The 18775-nt window shown below is 36.5% G+C and overlaps 1 protein-coding gene and 1 pseudogene across 1 annotated transcript; one reads left to right on the top strand and one right to left on the bottom strand.

Moving 5' to 3' along the window:
• Window positions 1-8712: 8712 nt before the first annotated feature.
• Window positions 8713-10832, top strand: LOC137734967 (cytochrome c oxidase-assembly factor COX23, mitochondrial). Its single transcript, XM_068474309.1, has 3 exons — window positions 8713-8870; window positions 10093-10169; window positions 10457-10832. Exons 1-3 carry the CDS (start codon window positions 8780-8782, stop codon window positions 10502-10504), a joined length of 216 nt encoding a protein of 71 aa, XP_068330410.1. The 5' UTR covers window positions 8713-8779; the 3' UTR covers window positions 10505-10832.
• A 307-nt stretch (window positions 10833-11139) lies between these two features.
• Window positions 11140-14409, bottom strand: LOC137734212 (cytochrome P450 714C2-like; annotated as a pseudogene).
• Between the last annotated feature and the right edge of the window lie 4366 nt (window positions 14410-18775).

Raw genomic sequence — 18775 nt, 5'->3', positions numbered from 1 at the left:
CTCCACATGGCAACAATGCTCCCTGTTCGCACGAGCTTAAAAGGCGACACCCAATGCTCCTCGCCTGCATGAGCGTAAACTGCACATGGCACAAAACTCCTCGCCTGTACGATCCTAAATTGCACACGGCAACAATGCTCCTTGTTCGCACAAGCTTAAAAGGTGACACCCAATGTTCCTTGCCTATATGAGCCTAAACTACACACGGCACAAGCTTCTCGCCTGCACGAGCCTAAACTGCACACGAAAACAATGCTCTTTGTTCGCACGAGCTTAAAAAGCGACACCCAATGCTCCTTTCCTACACAAGCTAAAACTACACTAGGCACCAATGCTCATTGCCTGCATGAGCCTAAACTGTACACGGCATAACGTTCCTTGTTCGCACGAGCATAAAAGGCGACATTTAGTGCTCCTTGGTTGCACGAGTTTAAAAGGCGATATTCAACACTCATTGTTCGCACTAGTCTAAAAGGTGACACTCAATACTCCTTGCCTGCATGAGCCTAAATTGCATATGGCACAACACTCCTTGTTCGCACGAGCTTAAAAGGTGACACCCAACGCTCCTGGCCCGCTAGAGCATAAACTATGTACGGCAAAATCATCATCAAAATCACCACCAAAATTGTCAAAAAACAATCCATCATTCCTTTGAACTATGTCAAGACTTGATTCCTCCTCAACCGAGGGTACGTAGGCAACTTGAAACTTTAAAACTTCAAGTACAATCACATCATCAACAAAAACACAAACACTTTGAATAATAAAGAGAAAATTCGAGAATGTGAATACTTTATTTCTTTAAAGGAAGAATTCGGCAACAAAGCTGTATTACAAAATGAGCCAAAAAAAAGACGACTCATCCAGCAGTCGACAAGGTGCTATTCCAAGTCATAGCTTCGTTACAGATACGATCACCAATAAGCTCAAATGAAGCCGGTGGATTGTCACAAACATGGTGTGAAGGATTCAAGATAAGAATCCTTGATGTACACACCTTCTTCTTTGTATTTAGTCGACCAAAATCTGTCACCTTCCAAGATACTTCAGAAGACCACAACTTGATATGCATCAACTTGTTTTTCATAGGAAGAACAAGCACCTTAGGACAAGTCAACGGCGCACAAAGCTTTAACGTCATTCCTCTATCTTGCGAATCGCCTTCATTTGCAAGAATGGTGATGGTATTGCTCGTAAAACATTTGAAAAATACCATGGCTACAACAAAAAAAAAAAAAAAAAAAAAAGACAACATAAGCATAAGGTGGGACGATAAGAAAAAAGAAAAAGAAAGAAGAAGATTGCTTCACTAAAGCAAAAGACATGCGAGACAAAGCTCGTGAGCGTTGGAAGATGACTGTGACAAAGTTACAATGATGAAAAGAAATCAGCCACAAAGCTTGAGTAGCACCACAAAGAGGGTAGCTACAAAACGGTCCTTCAAAGCATGCTATAATAGCAAAGAAAACCAAAATGCTAAGCAATCGCACTACGCAACCTTGCAGTGATTACACAAGTAGTTTCTTGCACTGCATGACAACATCACCACCGAGGGAAAACTGTGACCAAAAGGCACTACACAGCGCAACCTTGCTACAACCTTTTGCACAACACCACATGGTAAAAAGTGACGCACTGCAACAAGATCCAAGCAAGTTGCCCACGACACCAACATCGGCAGCACACACGACATATCAGCAAAGACAATGCATGACAAGGAATTGTGAAAAAAATACACACCCAATTATCCTATAAATAGGGGTTAGTATCTTCCTAATGCTATAAGGGAGAGTATATACCAAATAGCAAAAGGAAAATCAAAGAAGGAATGCATATTCCAACCAAAAGAAGGAAGCAAATTCCAGGCAAAAAATGGCAAGTTCCAGCCAATCTATGCAAGTAGGACGTTTTTGGTGATAATTTGACTTTCCGAAGGAGTTTTGATACAAGGCCAATTGGAGAAGGAAGCTAAGAGGCTGATGATCGTTGTGTCCAAATTTCATAATTTTCCGTAAAGGCAAACGTTCCAGTTTTCAAAGTTAATCCTGCAAAAGTTGTTTTCCTGTCAGAATTGCGCAGTTGTGGGAAAATGACGAGTTGAAGGCATTCCCGATTTTTCCTATTGGTGTGCGATATATGCCTGAAAAGATAAAAGATAAAACTATGTTTCCCATATTTTTACAGAATTTTCCAGAAGAGAAATTGACCTCGAACTTGGCGTGCAAATTAGATGACGTGTTTTCCAAACCAAATTAAAAGCATGCTGTTTTTTACAACAAAATCAACAAAGAAAAGAAAAGGAAAAAAAGAAAAAAGAAGAAAAAAAAGAAAGGGCTTTAAAATTTCCAAAATATCAAAGGAAAGTGCTTTTCCTTGCTAAAATAAGAAAGGAAGCAAGGACAATCTTTCAAGTTTCCCAAATCAAAGGGGAAAACACTTCCTCTTGCTATGGAAAAAGAGAAAGGGAAACAAATAAAATACAAATCCTACTACCCAAGGATAAACATTAAATCTTTCCAAAACCTTGAAGGAAATCACCAAAGCTTTCCAATACTTTGAAGGAAGTCACCCTCATTACCAAAAGAGGTTCCTACCTAAGGAAGGAAAAACATTTTTTTCCTGCAACCACAAGGAAAAAAAATTCAAAATACACCAAATTTATTTTGTCAAAATTATGAAAAACCAATACGCACAATAAGTATGTGCTGATTTATCCATTTCCAAAATTTCTTTCAAGATCAAGCGTCTATAACCCTTGAAGAAAAAATTTCATTTCTTTCAAGATCAAGCCTTTATGGCCCTTGAAGAAAAATTTCATTTCATTCAAGATCAAGTCTCTACGGCCCTTGAAGAAAAATTTCATTTTCACTCAAGATGAAGCCTCTACCACCCTTTAAGACAATTTTAATTTCATTCAAGATCAAGTCTCTACGGCCCTTGAAGAACTGTTTTGTCCAAGGCATATGGGGTGTGCAATTTATTGTGACAAAAGTAAATCTTTTATCTCTCTCCCTTTTCCTCTTCATCCATGAGCATGGTTGCATGATTGTCAATGCTATGGGTACCAATGCAGACTCAATCCCACAATAAAAAAGAACAACTTCTCAAACCATTTAAGGATTAAATGTGTATGGATTTATACCAAAAATTGATCAATATTAGATCATAGTTCAGGGTTTAATTCTAAAATGTAACATGAGAAGTGCAATTCCCATGCATATGGATGAAGAAGAGAGAGATAGCATGGAAAGCAACTGGAAAAATAAACAAATATGATTTTGTTTGTTTGTTTGTTGAATAAGATATTTTTATTAAACATTTGTAGACATGTAAATTTTGTTGCATGCAAATGATGCATCACAAAGCTCCACTTGGCATATGACTCATCACAAATAGATAATTCATCAATGACATGTGGCACAAATCAAGAAAAGGAAAAATAAAACTTCCCCAAAACTCGGCAAAAGGGGGAAGAAATCCTTTAAAATCAGCAAAGGGCCTAAATTGCTCCCAAAACTGGAACGAAAGCTAAAGCATCTTCACAAAACAAGCAAGAATTGAACATTGCTTGCAAAATAGGCAAGAACGCCTTATAATTTGGCCAAGCAAGGGAAAGTGGCTGAAATTAAGTCACAAAACATGCCTAAATTCTCCCATGGATGAATCAAGACACAAATCAAAGCTAAATCCATCCAAAGGTAAACTTTTGAGAAGTCTATAAATACAAGGTCTTCAGACAAGCATAAGGTCGACAATTTCTACATTCAAGGTCGACAATTTCTACATTGAAGGGCCGTAATTCTCACAAAAGGACAATCTCTGCCAAATCTTTGAAGACGAATACGCTGCCAAAGCTTTCTTCAAAGAACGCACAACCCAAGCCGAAGCTTTCTTTCAATCAAAGCCAAAGCATTCCTTGAAGAATCAACAAGCACTTGTGCTGATTCCTTCAAGTCTTGTTGCAAGCTCAAAACTTATAACGACGTTCGATTCATGATCAAGTCATCAAGACCCTTGAATCAACAAAATCCCACATCAGCATCACCTTTGCCATAACTTTGAGGTGAAGACCATCCAAGCATTATTTCAAGCTCAAAACTTGAAGCACTCGTTTAATCGTTCGTCCAAGATAAAGTCATCACGACCCTTGGATCAACAACCTACGCATCTACATCAAATTTGAGGACTGAATTAGAGGAAAATTGTAAACAGAGATTGTAACCTACAAATTCATCCATACAAATCTACTTTGTACACATGTTGTCGTTTCATTCGTTACAGAATTATTGTACTTACAACATCATAGACAATACAAGCAAGCAAAATAGTTATCCAAATCTCAAACGTGAATATCAAAAAATACAACGATGTCTTAATTAATTTGATTACCATCTAAGGCATAATAAAATTACAAAAAAACTATAAAGTACAAAGTATTTCTAAGAAAACGGCAGGCTAAATTGTGTACGCTAACGATAAGGGCCTCAGAAAGAAGAACAAAAAAAAAAAAAAAAGGCTGCTTGAAGAAAACTACTTGCAACAAAACTTCGAGCAAAAGAATAAAGAGCAGCGCACATGCCTAAAGTACATTATGAACCACTTAATCATTAGCCTACAACACCTCCAAAGTTGACTTTAATGAGGCTAAGTCGAACTTGTGTTGACTACCCCCGGTGAGAAAAAGTAGAGGATCACTAATTCCATCTCCAACACTTGCATCATCTACAACTCCAACTCCCTACCCCTGCCCAGATCTCAAACCTAGCCATGGTAACCACAATTGTTAGGATTTGAATAAGAGGGAAACACAAGATTCGAGTTTGGGGTGGAGGAAGAGGGAACATAAACCTTGAGTAAAGCTATTTGGGAAATGAGAGAGGGAGTTGAGACTGAGAAATAGACACTCAGTGTGACCTTGTTATACTTCTTCAAGAGTTTTTTGAATCGACCGTTGGTAGACATAAGTCATTGATGGACAAAAAATGATTTAAATTTTTTTAGGGAAGTCGATGAGGCTTTTGGGGAGAAAAAAGTGTAGAGATGTAGAGCTCATTAAACTGACACAAAAAAGAGAAAGGAAAGTTAGAGAGAGAAGAAATGAAAGGTAAATAGGGGAGAGAGTGAGTCAGACAAAAATATGTGGATTAAGAATAATAAATTAGAAGATCACACATTCTTGCTGGAAATGTCTTTGCAAGGATTGATATTCATGAAGTCATCCCTATCGAATGATGTGTTCCCAAGAACATGTCGTTTCTGACGAACGAAGAACGATATTGGTGATCAACCATTCTAGTGTCTCCTCTTTGAAGCAATGCGGACCCGTTGATTTGAAAGACAAGTTTCCTTGAAAAAGTCTTAGACACAGGACCTAACAATCCTAATCTTGAGAATTTTGAGATCTATGTCAACTACACTTCTTTGGAAAACATGTGGAAATGTAACGAGATCATCATCGATGACGTATCTGCTTATATGGTGGTCACGGAAATAGTAAAAAATGATGACATCGAATCACGATTTGTTGTTGAAGCACAACATCCATCTGAGTGGCCAAAATGAGAAGAGGCAATCTAGGTTGAACTTGATCCTTAGCCAACGTCGTGTGTTCGGACCAGTCGTTCCAACATCCTCAAATGTAAAACCCACATGCTTCAAATGGGTATTCATAAGGAAATGTAATGAGCATAATGAAGTTGTACAGTATAAGGCCAACCTTATGGCACAATGTTTCTCACAATGCCTTGGGATTGATTAGAGGATATATGTGCTCCCGTAATGGATGTTATTATGTTTCGATGCTTAATCAGTTTAGTATTTTCCAAAAAATTGAGCATGTAGCTTATGAACATGGTCACTGTGTATCTTTATGAGGATCTAGATACAGAGATTTATATAAAAGTCCTAGCATGACTAGTTATACCCAAATCAATGCGTTTCGACCATGGAACACACTTTCAATTAGACTGAAGCATTCGCTATATAATTTGAACAATTCGGACGAATGTGGTACAAACATATAAGTGAGTACTTGATCAGAAAATGGATATGTGAATTATGACCACCATTTCTGGTTTTGCAATAATTGTAGTATATATCAATGACATAAACCTCATTGGAACTATAGAAAAGATCCAAATGATTGCTATGCACCTAAATAAGGAATTTGAGATGAAGGATCTAGGTAAGACTAAGTATTGTATCGGCCTGCAAGTCGAGCACCATGAAAACGAGATCTTAGTCCATCGATCTAACTACACTCAAAAAGTGTTGCGTCAATTTAAATTCTTAGAAGTAAATTCATCTAATACTTTGATGGCCCTTAATGAATTAAGGGTGTGCTATTTGGGCTCGCTAAGTTTCATTGGGCTAGACTACACTAATTATTAATGTAGTCCCATGTTTGGAAAACACATAGATTACGTTTAATGAGATTAAACCCGACTCACTTCAATAAACTTTTTCATTGGGAGTTCTTAGCAAGAACCCCCAACTTTCACAGGACTGGCTAAGACCGAGCGAATGACTCATCTGCTTTGTTTTGAACTTGACCTTGGACTTGTTTGCATCGCTTCAATGTCGACCTCGAACTCGTTAGCTTGGCACAATTGACTGGATCTTTGTGAAACCAGTGGTGGGTGAGCCACCAGTGAGCTTAAAGGAGTATGGGAAGTGAAGAACGCATGCTGGGGCCTGCTACGATGATGAATACATTGGCTGGATTAGGAAGACATCGACTTAGGGTCGCCGATCAGTGGTGTGTTTCGCGTCAAGGATAACACTTTGGGATTGTTGATTTCATTTGGTTTTGATTTAAATTGGGTTTTCATTTCGAATTGGGTTTGATTTGATCCAAATTGGCATTTAATTTGCTCAGTAATTATGAATTGGGAGTTGGCTTTTGACTGATCTACAGGTGTGGAAGGATTTTCGAGAGAAAGGAAGAGAATGTTAGGAAAAAAAAGAAAAAGAGACTCAATAATAAAATATTAATAGATATTAGATTAAATAGAATATTATTAGAATTTGTTATTCTTTAGCTTCTTAGTCCATAATGCACCAAACGCTTCATTAAGTCAGTTCAGTTAGTTTATTCTAAGCTAGTCCAACTTAGTCCTTGAAACTAGTTCAGTCCAAGATAGTCCGGTGCAACAAATGCACCTTAATAATCTCATGATTTTTCTTTTTTCAATAATGTTGTAAAAATGCATGGTAAATATGGATGTCCACTATGTAGTAGATAAAGGCTTAATGAGTGTAGTAGGTGAAGACATTAAGTGAGTGTGGTATGTTTTGATTTAACATTTTGCATATCCATTTGCCTATATAAGGAAGGCCAAAGTGTAAGAAGAGGAAACAACATCAAAGAGAGGAAGAAGAGAAGAGAGAATATAACGTTATCTTTGTACTCCTATTATTCCAAACTCTCAATGAAAACACCACTATTATCCTGATGGCGTACTCCAGTCACAGTGACTGTAGAGGAACCTTGCAAATATTGTGTTTTATTTATTTGTTCCACTGGACACATACCGACGATTTTACAACACGTTAGCAGCATGAAAAGCTCTCGTGTTAGTGGAAAGCACAACACCACAAATTCAGTGAAGCACTCCCTGCCTCTCACCTCTGTCAGCTGGAATCTCACAGATAAGAAAATATTTTCATTTCATCTTCAAATATTTGTACTACTGATTTTCTTGAAGCAACTATATATCTTGTTGTATGATTGTATATCATCCTAAAATCAAACTTCCAGTCAGGAACTGACTGCCTGGGACATTTCCCTGATTGCTTACCTTGCATTACTCTCAAGTAGTCATCTTTAACTGTTGTTAGATCTCAGATTTCCTCAGCAAATACCTCAGAACAGATGATATGATGTTGACTCTTTACACTGAAGATGCCAAACATGGATGAGTAGCTGATAATCGATGTTTTGAAAGATCATTCAAAGGCAAAGGTTGAGCACCACTTCTACTATGCAAGAGACCGAAGCAGAATGATCAATGATGAGCCCACAAAAGTTCAAGTATTACATTGACATGGATCAACCTAAAGAATTTGAAGTTAAGGGGAGATATTCATCAGGGGAAGCATCCAAAACAGATCAAGATCTTAACGAGGCAACCATTGTTTACATATGGTCATCCAAGGAGGAATGTTGTAAAAATGCAGGGTAAATAAGGATGTCCACTATGTAGTAGGTAAAGGCTTAGTGGGTGTAGTAGGTAAAGGCTTAATGGGTGTAGTAGGTGAAGACATTAAATGAGTGTGGTAGGTTTTGATTTAACATCTTGTCTATCCATTTGCCTATATAAGGAAGGCCAAAGTGTAAGAAGAGAAAATAACATCAAAGAGAGGAAGTATAGAATAGAGAGAGTTATCTTTATACTCATATTATTATAGACTCTCAATGAAAGCACCACTGATGCTACGATGATATATTCCAATTACACTGATTGTAGAGGAACCTCATAAATATTATGTCTTATTTCATTTATTCTACTGCACACATACCGCCGATTTTATAACAAATAGAGTACTACTTGTACTTGGTACTGATCAGGCAATATCCAATTTGCTAACCCAATAATATTTGAAGACATGTATTTTTAACAAAAAAAAAGAAAAAAAAAGTTTGATTAAATAATTTAAATGGCTCCACGGGAAATATGAAAAGATGAAGGGCTTCAAAAAGTGAATTACAAGAGGGGTAATTGTGAATGAACTTAATTGAGGGAGACAGACACACAGAATAGAACTAGAAACAGCAATGGCATCGGGAGCGTCAACACCGCCGTATCCAAGCGCTGCTAGAATCTCCGATTCTCAGTGTTATCCTCAATACACCGCCTCTTTAAAGTGTATCCTACTTCCAACCCTTCGTTGTTTTCTTCCGTTTTCCTCTCAAATTTAACCTTTTTGTTAACTTTTCTTGATTCCCCCAATTATTATCAGTTAATTTTGTTTTAAACTCCAATTATCCTTAAATGAAATAATAATTGGGATGGGGTTGTTAATTAAAGCTTAATTTTGAGTTTTGAGGCTCAAATTTGTTTATGGTATCCGATTTGCTTGTTAGGGTTTGTGAAGTTTTGCGGAGTTTGTTTCAAAAGTTAATATTTTTGTCAGATTGCAATTCATGTAGGAAGGTGCAGCATAAAATTTAACACTTGACAGGTTATTTTGGTCAGACACTTCAATTTCTATTGGTGGAAAATTGTATAAAGGTGTTAGAATTATGAATTTTTTATAAATTTGAGAGCACAGAAATACCCATGATTAGTTTAGATGAATTATCTATATTATATATATCTTATCCCAGTTTGCATATTCATTTTTAAGAACTGCATTGCTTGACAAGTCTAGTGGTGAATCATTTGGTTTGTACAACTGCCGAAGTGGAGAAAATTCTTAAATTCGGTGTGCCCACTGGGTTAAGTGGAACCGTAAAATTTGCCACCATATTTTTTGAAATGCTATTTCAAACTGGATTGATGGTTAAATTGGAGAATTTAGGAATGAAGATTAGGGTCGATAATTAAGTTGATGCGGTTTTCCAGTAAGCTTTTCTAATTGCATCCCATCCACTCTGGTATTCTGGTCTCTCTGTAAGGTTATTCTTAATGTTGATAGTTTTCTTCTCTTAATCCTCCACGCGGTATTTAACTTATGTTTTGTCGATTACATTTTGTTGTCTTTAAAGTTATCCATCTTCTCTGTTTTTTGACATTTTTTTTTATTTCCCTCTAGTCGATTTCTTTCTTGGTTAGTTTGATGTCTAGGTCCGATAACCTTCTCCTTTATCCTGTGGTAGTACTGAAGGGTATGCGTTGATATATGCACACCAAATTCCCATTTTATTTTATCAGATAATGATGGAGAGAGCTATACTTCTTAGTTTCTAGCTGGTAGCTGTACACAGACGTGCACTTAAGTCTTAAGGACACACATTGGGATGGAAAGATGTTAGTGAGGGTTGGAACCAGTTTATTAATTATGTTGTTCATGAGTTTTACTTAGTTTTGCAGACTCAAAATAAAGCTCAATTATTTGAAGTATTCATTTCTTTTGTAAACTTTGCAGGTCTGGAAGAAAATAACTCGGACAAGATCAAATGCCAAGAACATTTTGATATTTACAAAGAGTGCAAGAAAAAGGAGGTATTGACGCTTTTAGATACTTAATTCCTCTGTAGTCTATTGTTTATTGTACTTCGGAATTAAAGACTGGACATCCTATCTCAATGCTTGAATTGTTAAATAATTGTTTTCCATCATGCCTATGAGGTTCTTTGTGACAAGAAATAAATCTAATTGGTTATTATATATTTCAATAATCTTATTGTTTGCCAACATACTCACCAACATTCTGAAGACAGAAGACATCATCTGTTTATGTTGGTACACTGCTTGTTTCTTATATGGTTTACGTTTTTTTGTTGCAACAGAGGTTAGCTCGATTGGAGCGCAACAAGACTAGGTCACTTTTCTCTTGAAACTCTTTTTGGGATCTTCCGCTCGTATCATAAGGCACAAAAGTTATTTTTGAGCTCATTAGGAGTGGCATTAGATTTATAGAGTGCTATACTTGATACTGAGACAAAAATAGAATTGGCTCAATTCTTTGTTATTTAGAAGCTCAGAATTTGCTTTTCATTTTGTGCCATTAGTGAAACGGTGACGAGTGATTTACATTGTCTGCAAACAATGTTAGACATGGTTTTCACTTCCAAGTCTGGACAGTTGGTGTTTATTGTGTAGTATGAATCTCATCTTCATTGCAGAATTTTCACAAGAAAAGAAATAAAAAAACCAGCTTGATCATTGTAGCCAAATCTGATTTTTGAATTCGCGTGTATATTTGTTCGGCCACTCGTTCCACGTTTCATTGAGTAGCTTACCTGTGTATTGTTCCCTGCTGTACGGGGATCATGTTCGGGCAATAATTGACGGAATCAATGGTTAGAATTCGTAGTATAGTAGCATAAACATTTTTACAGGCTGCCATGATAACTTCTTTCTATATATATATATATATACACACAGCTATATATAGGGTAACGTTGTCTTTCCGGCTATTTGATATTTGACATTATAGTGAGAATTTCTTATATGTTGTGCAGATTAGTGCCTCTTCGAAGTTTTACATTCTAATAAAATCGCTATCATTTCACCTCAAAAAAGAAAAAAAGAATAGTGCTCGAGTAGAAGCGTTAGAGCCGCCCTGATATTTGCTAGTAATGGATGGTAATTTATGCAAACCTTTATAATCATGGAGAAGCATGAGTTAGATACAAGAAATCCAGCATATGGAACATTATTTTCAGACACAGAAGACATCCAACATATGAGCCCTAAAGCTTCTCAAACTTCAGAGTCACACTCTCGTTGCGTGGAGAATTATGCCATGCTCACGCTCAACGACCATGGTATAAACTGGCGAACGCTGGTATGTTGGCGAGAGGGAGAAACTGAACTTTGACAGAATCAAAGCAAGCATCACCTTAAGTTCTGTCATGGCCAAGTGTCGGCCAACACAGATACGAGGACCATTTCCAAATGGCATGTAAGCTTGTGAAGACTGGCAAGCCGCCAGAATTCCGTTGGCAAATCTTTCTGGGTTGAACTGATGTGCGTTCAGCCCCCATAAATCTGGGTTCTGGTGTAAAAAGGGGACTCGTATTTGAAGTTGCACCCCCTTTGGAATCACAACGTTTTTGAGTGTGACAGTTTCAAGGGCCTCTCTTGTTACAAAGACTGCCGGTGCATAAAGACGCAGTACCTCCTTAATCACCATTTTTAGCTGCACAAAAATGCAAGACGGTAAGGCTTTCACATCCTTGTGTATTGTGGAATGCACTATCTGTTTGGTGACATACCACTTTCATTTTTCGAAGCGTCTCATTGTTTAGCGGTTTATCTCCACAGATTTCAAGCACCTCAGCACGAACACGAGCTTGCCAATCTGGATGTGCGGCTAGTAACATCAAGCTCCATGACGCAGTACTGGCAATGGTCTCATGGCCAGCAAAGAATAAAGTCGTGCAGTTATCAACAATGAACTTATTGTGTGATAGGCCATTGTAATCAGCAGAACTTTTGGCACCCTCTAGAATCATTTGTAGCAAATCTTTCTCATTCAAAGCTTCGACGCGTTGTTTTACCAGCTTTAAAATCATTGACTCAACTTCTTTCTCTAATCTCCAAATTTCTCTATTGTCTTTGGTAGGCAACAATCTATCACCATGGGGTAAGAAGAAATCAAAGTTAGGTAGAGAGCTAAGCATAACTAATGAGCAGTCTGACAACCATTTCGTTTTTAGTTTTTAGTTTTTTTTTTTTTTTTAATTGAAATCTTGTTTGGTAACTATTTTCAGTTCTGCTTTCTTGATTTTTCAGAATTTTGCCTTGAATTTTCACTTTTTGGTAGTTTCCAAATAAGATTTCAGTATTTAATTTTCAAAAAAATGAAAACTAGAAACTAAATATTGAAAACCAAATGGTTATCAAATGACCTCTTGAGTTTTCACTTTTTGGTTTTCAGTTTTTTTTTTTTTTTTTTTAACTGAAAGTGTTTACTAAACAATATTTTAGTTTTCAGAGGAGTGAAAACTCAAAACCAAAAACTAAAAAGTAAAAACTGAAAATTGAAAACGAAATAGTTATCAAAGAACTTCTAAAACTGAAAATTGAAAACGAAATAGTTATCAAAGAACTTCTAAGCAAACATGTTACGAAATATTGTACCTAAAACCAGGAGTTCCCATCATTCCCTTATTCACAACTTTCTTCAGAGCCCTAAATTTTACGAAAATTTCTTCTCCTTCATGGTAACTGCTCCGAAAACAAGCTCTTGCGATTATATCTGCGGATAAGTTTCTCAAATTCTGATCCACCCTAATTTCTGCAAGTCCTCCCTTACTTTCGATTTCTGATCAACTATTAAGTCCATCATGCCCTTAGAAAAAGAGTTGCACGATTATTTGTATTTGAATTGAAGGCATTAAAAGTAGATGCTTTAAAACGTTTCGTAAATAAAATTCGAACTTCATTCACGGTTAAAGATGATTTAGAGCAAGGGACTTTTAGCTCAAGTAGTAAGAGTTAAAAGCATTTGCTTTTGTCCTTGAGGTCAAGGATGGAGGCAGCTACGGCCAACTGGGGGCAGCTGCCCCATTGAAGTTTCGTCACAATGCTTATATAACTTGAATTTATTGTATTTAAATACTTTAACATTAGTTGAAATTTTTAATTAATATGTATGAAAAACTATAATTGTGAAAAGATGTCTACAAGTTGGCTTAATGAAATTTGAGAAGAAAAAGAAAGGCAATGAAATTATAGAAGAAACTCTTCTAGCATGATTTTCTTCTCCCTCAAGTATAACTGAAGGTTAAGGTCGCCCCCCACTAAAGAAAGTTTCTAACTCCGTCCCTGCTTGAGGTCTTTGGTTTGAATCTCCCCTCCACCAATATCGCTTGTATATATATAAAAAAAAATGATGTCCAGCATTTGATAGTTTAAAATATACCTTTACCTTATCAAGGTATAGCTCGAGAGCAATGATTTTCCCTTGATGTGCCCAAATTATGCCATTCGATGATAAAAGGCCCTGCCAGAAAAGTGGCCCCCCGATCGTCGAAGGTAATGAAGACTTGCCTAAGTTTAAGGACTTGCAGAAGCCGATTTCCTTCAGCACTTCTACATCTGTTATGCATAATTGCTGTTTGTGTGCGAGTCCACACACATATATTTGCCCTGCAACAAACACCTTACACTAAATCAGTATCTTTGACGCCGAAGGAAATGAAATGGAGCCCAATAGTTCCTTCCTGACACCAAGTTTGAACAATTATTGTTTTTATCAATATATGTTTCTTAAAGTTTAATCATGAACAACAATTGCAATGAATATTTGAGTTGTTTGTGTGATACTTTTTCTTTCCTGATGAAGCATCATCTTAACAAGGAATAAGCAAATTAAGCCAACTAGCTCTTCGTCCAGAAAGATTTCTCGTTTCAATGTTAAAAAGTAGGTTAGATACGCAACAGAGCGCTTACCGTATTCGTTTCACCACTGCTCTATTTAGGGGAAGAGTTTTGAGGGCCATTCATGGGAAATACAAGAAGCGACATCAACATCACAACTAGTCCTTGTTTCTGTCGACGACTGGGTCTTGTGTTGGATGAGGCTCTTTCTCATTGCAGGGAGGTTTCCCAAGAGAAATGAAGGAGGAGGCCCTTCAATTCCTTGCTTTTGGAGCTTTGACCTTAGCCGTTTAGGCCTCAAAACTACAAGTTCAAAAAGATGTAGGAGCCATACCAAAAACCCACCTAGATATACTGAGTGCACTATCAACTTATTTGCTGCTACCGCAGCAGCTACCTCATCTCCCGCCATTTGATTTGTGGGAGTAGGGGTGGGTTTGAAAAACCTAAAACTGAAAAAAACCGGACCGAAAACCAAACCAAATTGAAACGAATCTGGTTGGTTCAGTTTGGGTTTTTGAGGTCCGAAAACCGAATTGGATTGAACCTAACCAATATATATTTAATTATTTTTTATAATTTTTAATTATAAAAATTATAGAATTTCTCAAAATTTCCCAAAATTCGGTTGGCATGAGGGTTTGGAGGGGTCAAAATTTCCCAAAATTCGGTTGGCATGAGGGTTCGAACCCCTCCAGCTCAAAAAGCTTCGCTCAACCCAACTTGGCAACATGTTTTGTTTAGTTATGATTGTACAACTAAACTATTTATAAAGATTGAAAGCCTTAGCCAATAGGGATGCAACTTGGGGTGGGTCAACCCGAACCTGCTCATGTTTAACCCGATTTTAAACCCGAACAAGTGGGTTTTTTTTAGTTATAACCCACATGAACCCAATCCGATTTCAACCCGTTCATTGATTGGGTTGGGTTAGGTTGATCATTTGTCCAACTCGACCCAACCCGATTAACCAAACCCAATTGGGTTGAGCTATGCAACATGCTTCTTAATGACCCTTGCACCTTTGTGGAGGATTCACCAATGACTTTTGATGGATTATGATAGAAAAGTGCATGGAGTTGCAGAAAGCAATTATTTTTCTGGCAGCCACACTTTGATTTTTCTGCAGGAGCTTCGAAGGACAAGACTTGAGTTGGGTATTAGCTTTGGACAATGAAGTGTTCCTCTTTCTTTCTTCTTCTTTTTTTTTTTTTTTTTTTTTGGGGGGGGGGGGTTTTGGGTACTAACTTTGGTATTTCTTGTATTTTAATTCAAAATTTGCACGTGATGTGATATATAATAGCACACAAATTAAAACCTTATGATTGTAGTATATGAAAGTAGAGATCGTTTAAGCCGAGGATTAGAAGGGATGCTAATCTACTCAATTTAGACTCAATTACACTTAAGTAGACTCAAAAACAGAAAACTAAACTTATATGACTCAAAACAAACTAAATAGACTCAAAACAGGTCATAGAAAGTGATTTGGACGGAAATTGAACTAAAAAGACTCAAAAGACTCAATATGGATATATTCTGACGAATTGAAACAAAACTAACACAAATAAAAACAAAAGGGTTATTTTAACGAATTTTGACCTTAACTTAACTCTAAACACTAATAGAACTAAACCTAAACAGATTCTAACTAAGTTAAAATACTAAATATTAAAGGGGGATTGATTTTGACGAAATTAACTAAACTAGGTAGATTGCAAAACTAAATAGGTTAGACACTAAATTGGTTGAATTAAAGGTGAAAGGCTAGTTAGAGGGTCCTTCTACACACATGACATATGCATACAAACCAATTTCCAGTTATTATTCCTTTAGACTATGAATGACAACGCCCCAAGTTAATTGCATCGCACAACCAACCATCAGATTTTCCTTATTTCATTGAATTGAATGAATACGCATTACAATCAAATTATCTTTCTCAAGTTCACTATATGAAACGCATAATAAAGATCCATATCAAAAGTCATTAAGTTTTATGAAAATCATAAGCATTGACAAGGCATTCATCACTATGAAACGCATGAGACTCCTACCAAAGATTCACTTAACACAATCATGACTAGTGACTTCCACTACTTGTGAATATAAACGAATAACTATTACGTGAAACTCCCTTATATTCTAGCATCAAATTCATGTATGCAAACCAAGTATCGATCCTCAATCAACATACATAAACAAGTTTTAATAACTCAGATAAGCAAATCACATTCAAGACTCAAGAAACAATAACTGGATGTAATCAATTCATATAAAACATATAATCTTGGCTTCGAATTCACCTCCAACTATAAAGAAATTAGTTCTTCATGTTTGCAAAACAAAGATAATTAAACTGAAACATTGAAAACAAAGATAGAATACACCTAGAAACACTCCAGGTGGCTCCTTCTTCCTTCCTTGCTGCGGCACAATGGGGATTTTCTGAATTTAGGCTCTTGAGGTGTGGTGGATGGTGTGGTGTGAAATTATGGTAGAGGGTGGTGCTTATGAGTGTTGCGGCATAATGTATATATAGGGTGAAGGGAAGGCATGAAATTGGGCTGAAAAGGAAAGGAATTAGGACTCCAAATCACCAAAGAACAAGGACACTTTCAATCAGTTTCCAGGGAGGACAAGAAATGGTCCTTGTGGCAGATTCTAGAACTTCTAAAAGGATTACATGTGGCATAAACGTAGGGCACGAAAATAGGGCTTCTAGAACCTGATATTTAGGTGATTTAATGTGAAAATGAGTCCTCTTTGTAGCTGGTATTAAGGTAGCAAAAGATTAGGATTTGATAAGGTTTGGATAAGATAAGATAAGATTGGATAATGTTCCATGTTTCTTGCCCTTTCCTTTACTTTGTCTTGAACTTGTTTCTCCAGATTTGTAGCATGTTCCTAGCCTCTTTTGACTTCAAATTTGTCCATCCACCTTGCTCCATATGCAAGCTATCCATTCCATGCCCAAAACTGCTCCAAATGGCTCCAAAATGCACTTTCTTGCCAACTTTGCCATTAGGACCTACAAACACACGAAAATAGCTTAAAACACTATAATAAATGAAAACTAACTATGTAAATGCAAGAAAACAAGCTAACTAAGTCGCATAAATATGCTCCTATCAAATTCCCCCATACTTAGCTTTTGCTAGTCCTCGAGCAAAGCAAAACAACAAAACATAACCTAGACCTTCCAACAATTGCCTTAGGGATTTCCAATGCAACACGACATGTTAAAAATCACTACTCCCATAAATTTTAGTTATCCCTACCCTTGAGCATATACTTAACCGTAGTAACCACTCACTAGCTCGCATTTAATCAATTAAAACAACATTTGAATGTAGTAACATGCCTTAGAGAATTCCCCAAATTCCTCACCAGATATACTCTCTATTTTCACACAGATTTTTTGACTACACTCCCTACACTAGCTATATGTGAGAAAATTGATGTAAACATGTAGACTAGCACTCACATATGTATAATCAAAGATGGCACTTTCTGGAATTATTAATATGTATATGATCTCATGAATGGAATGCCACTACTTAGATGCGAGAACCAGGGATACCATATGCTCGTACCAATTTTAAACTCCACATATTGAAACACATAACAATCAAGATCGAAGTCTAAGGGTTGTAACGGGGTTAAGGTATTGGCTAACAAAGAAAGGTGAGGATAAACAAAAGTTCTTAAAGCAATAGTAAGCAAAGTAATGAAATAAAACTTAGAATTCATTTTTGGATGCAGAAATCAACTCTAAACATGAAGGGAAGATTCACACATCAAATAGGGTCAGATTCAAACTTTTGGACCTTTTCTTCAACAACCAGTACTTGTGAGTTCATTCTCACTTATTTTCCACTCTTTTTCTTTCTTTTTTCACTTTTTTTTTCTTTCGTGCCCTTTTCTTTTTTCTTTGGCACACTAAACTTACATCCCCATAGGTTTCCAAAGAAACACCTTCCCCCACACTTGTTTTTCTGCAAATTGTAGATCAAAAGGAATTCCCTCTAAGTCATGCTTCACTATCCTTTAAGAACAAGGGTATGGATAGTCCTATTCTAGGCTAGGTAAGGATAATGTGGGCTAACAAAGAAAATTAGGCTAACTAAGGCTCAAAGGGGTTAAACCTACAATACACATGCAAAGGGTAAGGCTTTTTTGCTCTGGTTTTAACTAAATAACTTCATCTTGTTATATGTTATGCACTCAATTTTATGCTTTGAATGAAATGGGCATGAGTTCTAGTATTTGAAACTATAGTTATAAAATGCATTCTAAGTAGCAACCAAGCAAAGAAATAATGAGATCATGCAATGACTTTAGAAAACAAGAATTCAAAGATTAATAACTCTCCAAATAAAGTTTAGGCTCAAGTATCTTAGGGTTGTAGCATTAGTTTGAATTCCTTCCTTCAAGCATGTTACAAAAACTGATTTTTTTTCTTTTTGTGATTTCATGTGAATTCGTTAATGACAACTACAACTAAGCATAAACCAAAGAGCATATCAAACTTCCACCCAGGTTTGTAACTTTCTTTAACAATCATGCAATTAAAAACCAAATCCTCATCATTATGTTGGAAGGTACCCTAAGACACAAACAAACATAAAAACAAAAACGAATCTAAAAACGACCCTTTTTGGGTTTTTCAAACATTCTCGAATATTTTTTTCAAATTTTTGTATTTTCTGTTTAAGACACATAAAAACACTTCAAAACACACTAAAAACACTTCAAAACAGTGAGTAACAACTTTA

This window comes from Pyrus communis, chromosome 5 (genome assembly GCF_963583255.1).
Source record: "Pyrus communis chromosome 5, drPyrComm1.1, whole genome shotgun sequence".
Taxonomy (NCBI): domain Eukaryota; kingdom Viridiplantae; phylum Streptophyta; class Magnoliopsida; order Rosales; family Rosaceae; genus Pyrus; species Pyrus communis.
Note: the sequence above shows the minus strand (reverse complement) of the source record. Positions and strands in the feature narration are given on the sequence as shown.

What these genes read in the sequence shown, in the direction of transcription:
- LOC137734967 (XM_068474309.1), top strand. Translation starts at nt 8,780, where the DNA reads ATGGCATCGGGAGCGTCAACACCGCCGTATCCAAGCGCTGCTAGAATC. An exon ending in ATACACCGCCTCTTTAAAGT is followed by an intron (nt 8,871 to 10,092) that starts GTATCCTACTTC and finishes TAAACTTTGCAG; the next exon opens with GTCTGGAAGAAAATAACTCG. An exon ending in AAGAGTGCAAGAAAAAGGAG is followed by an intron (nt 10,170 to 10,456) that starts GTATTGACGCTT and finishes TTGTTGCAACAG; the next exon opens with AGGTTAGCTCGATTGGAGCG.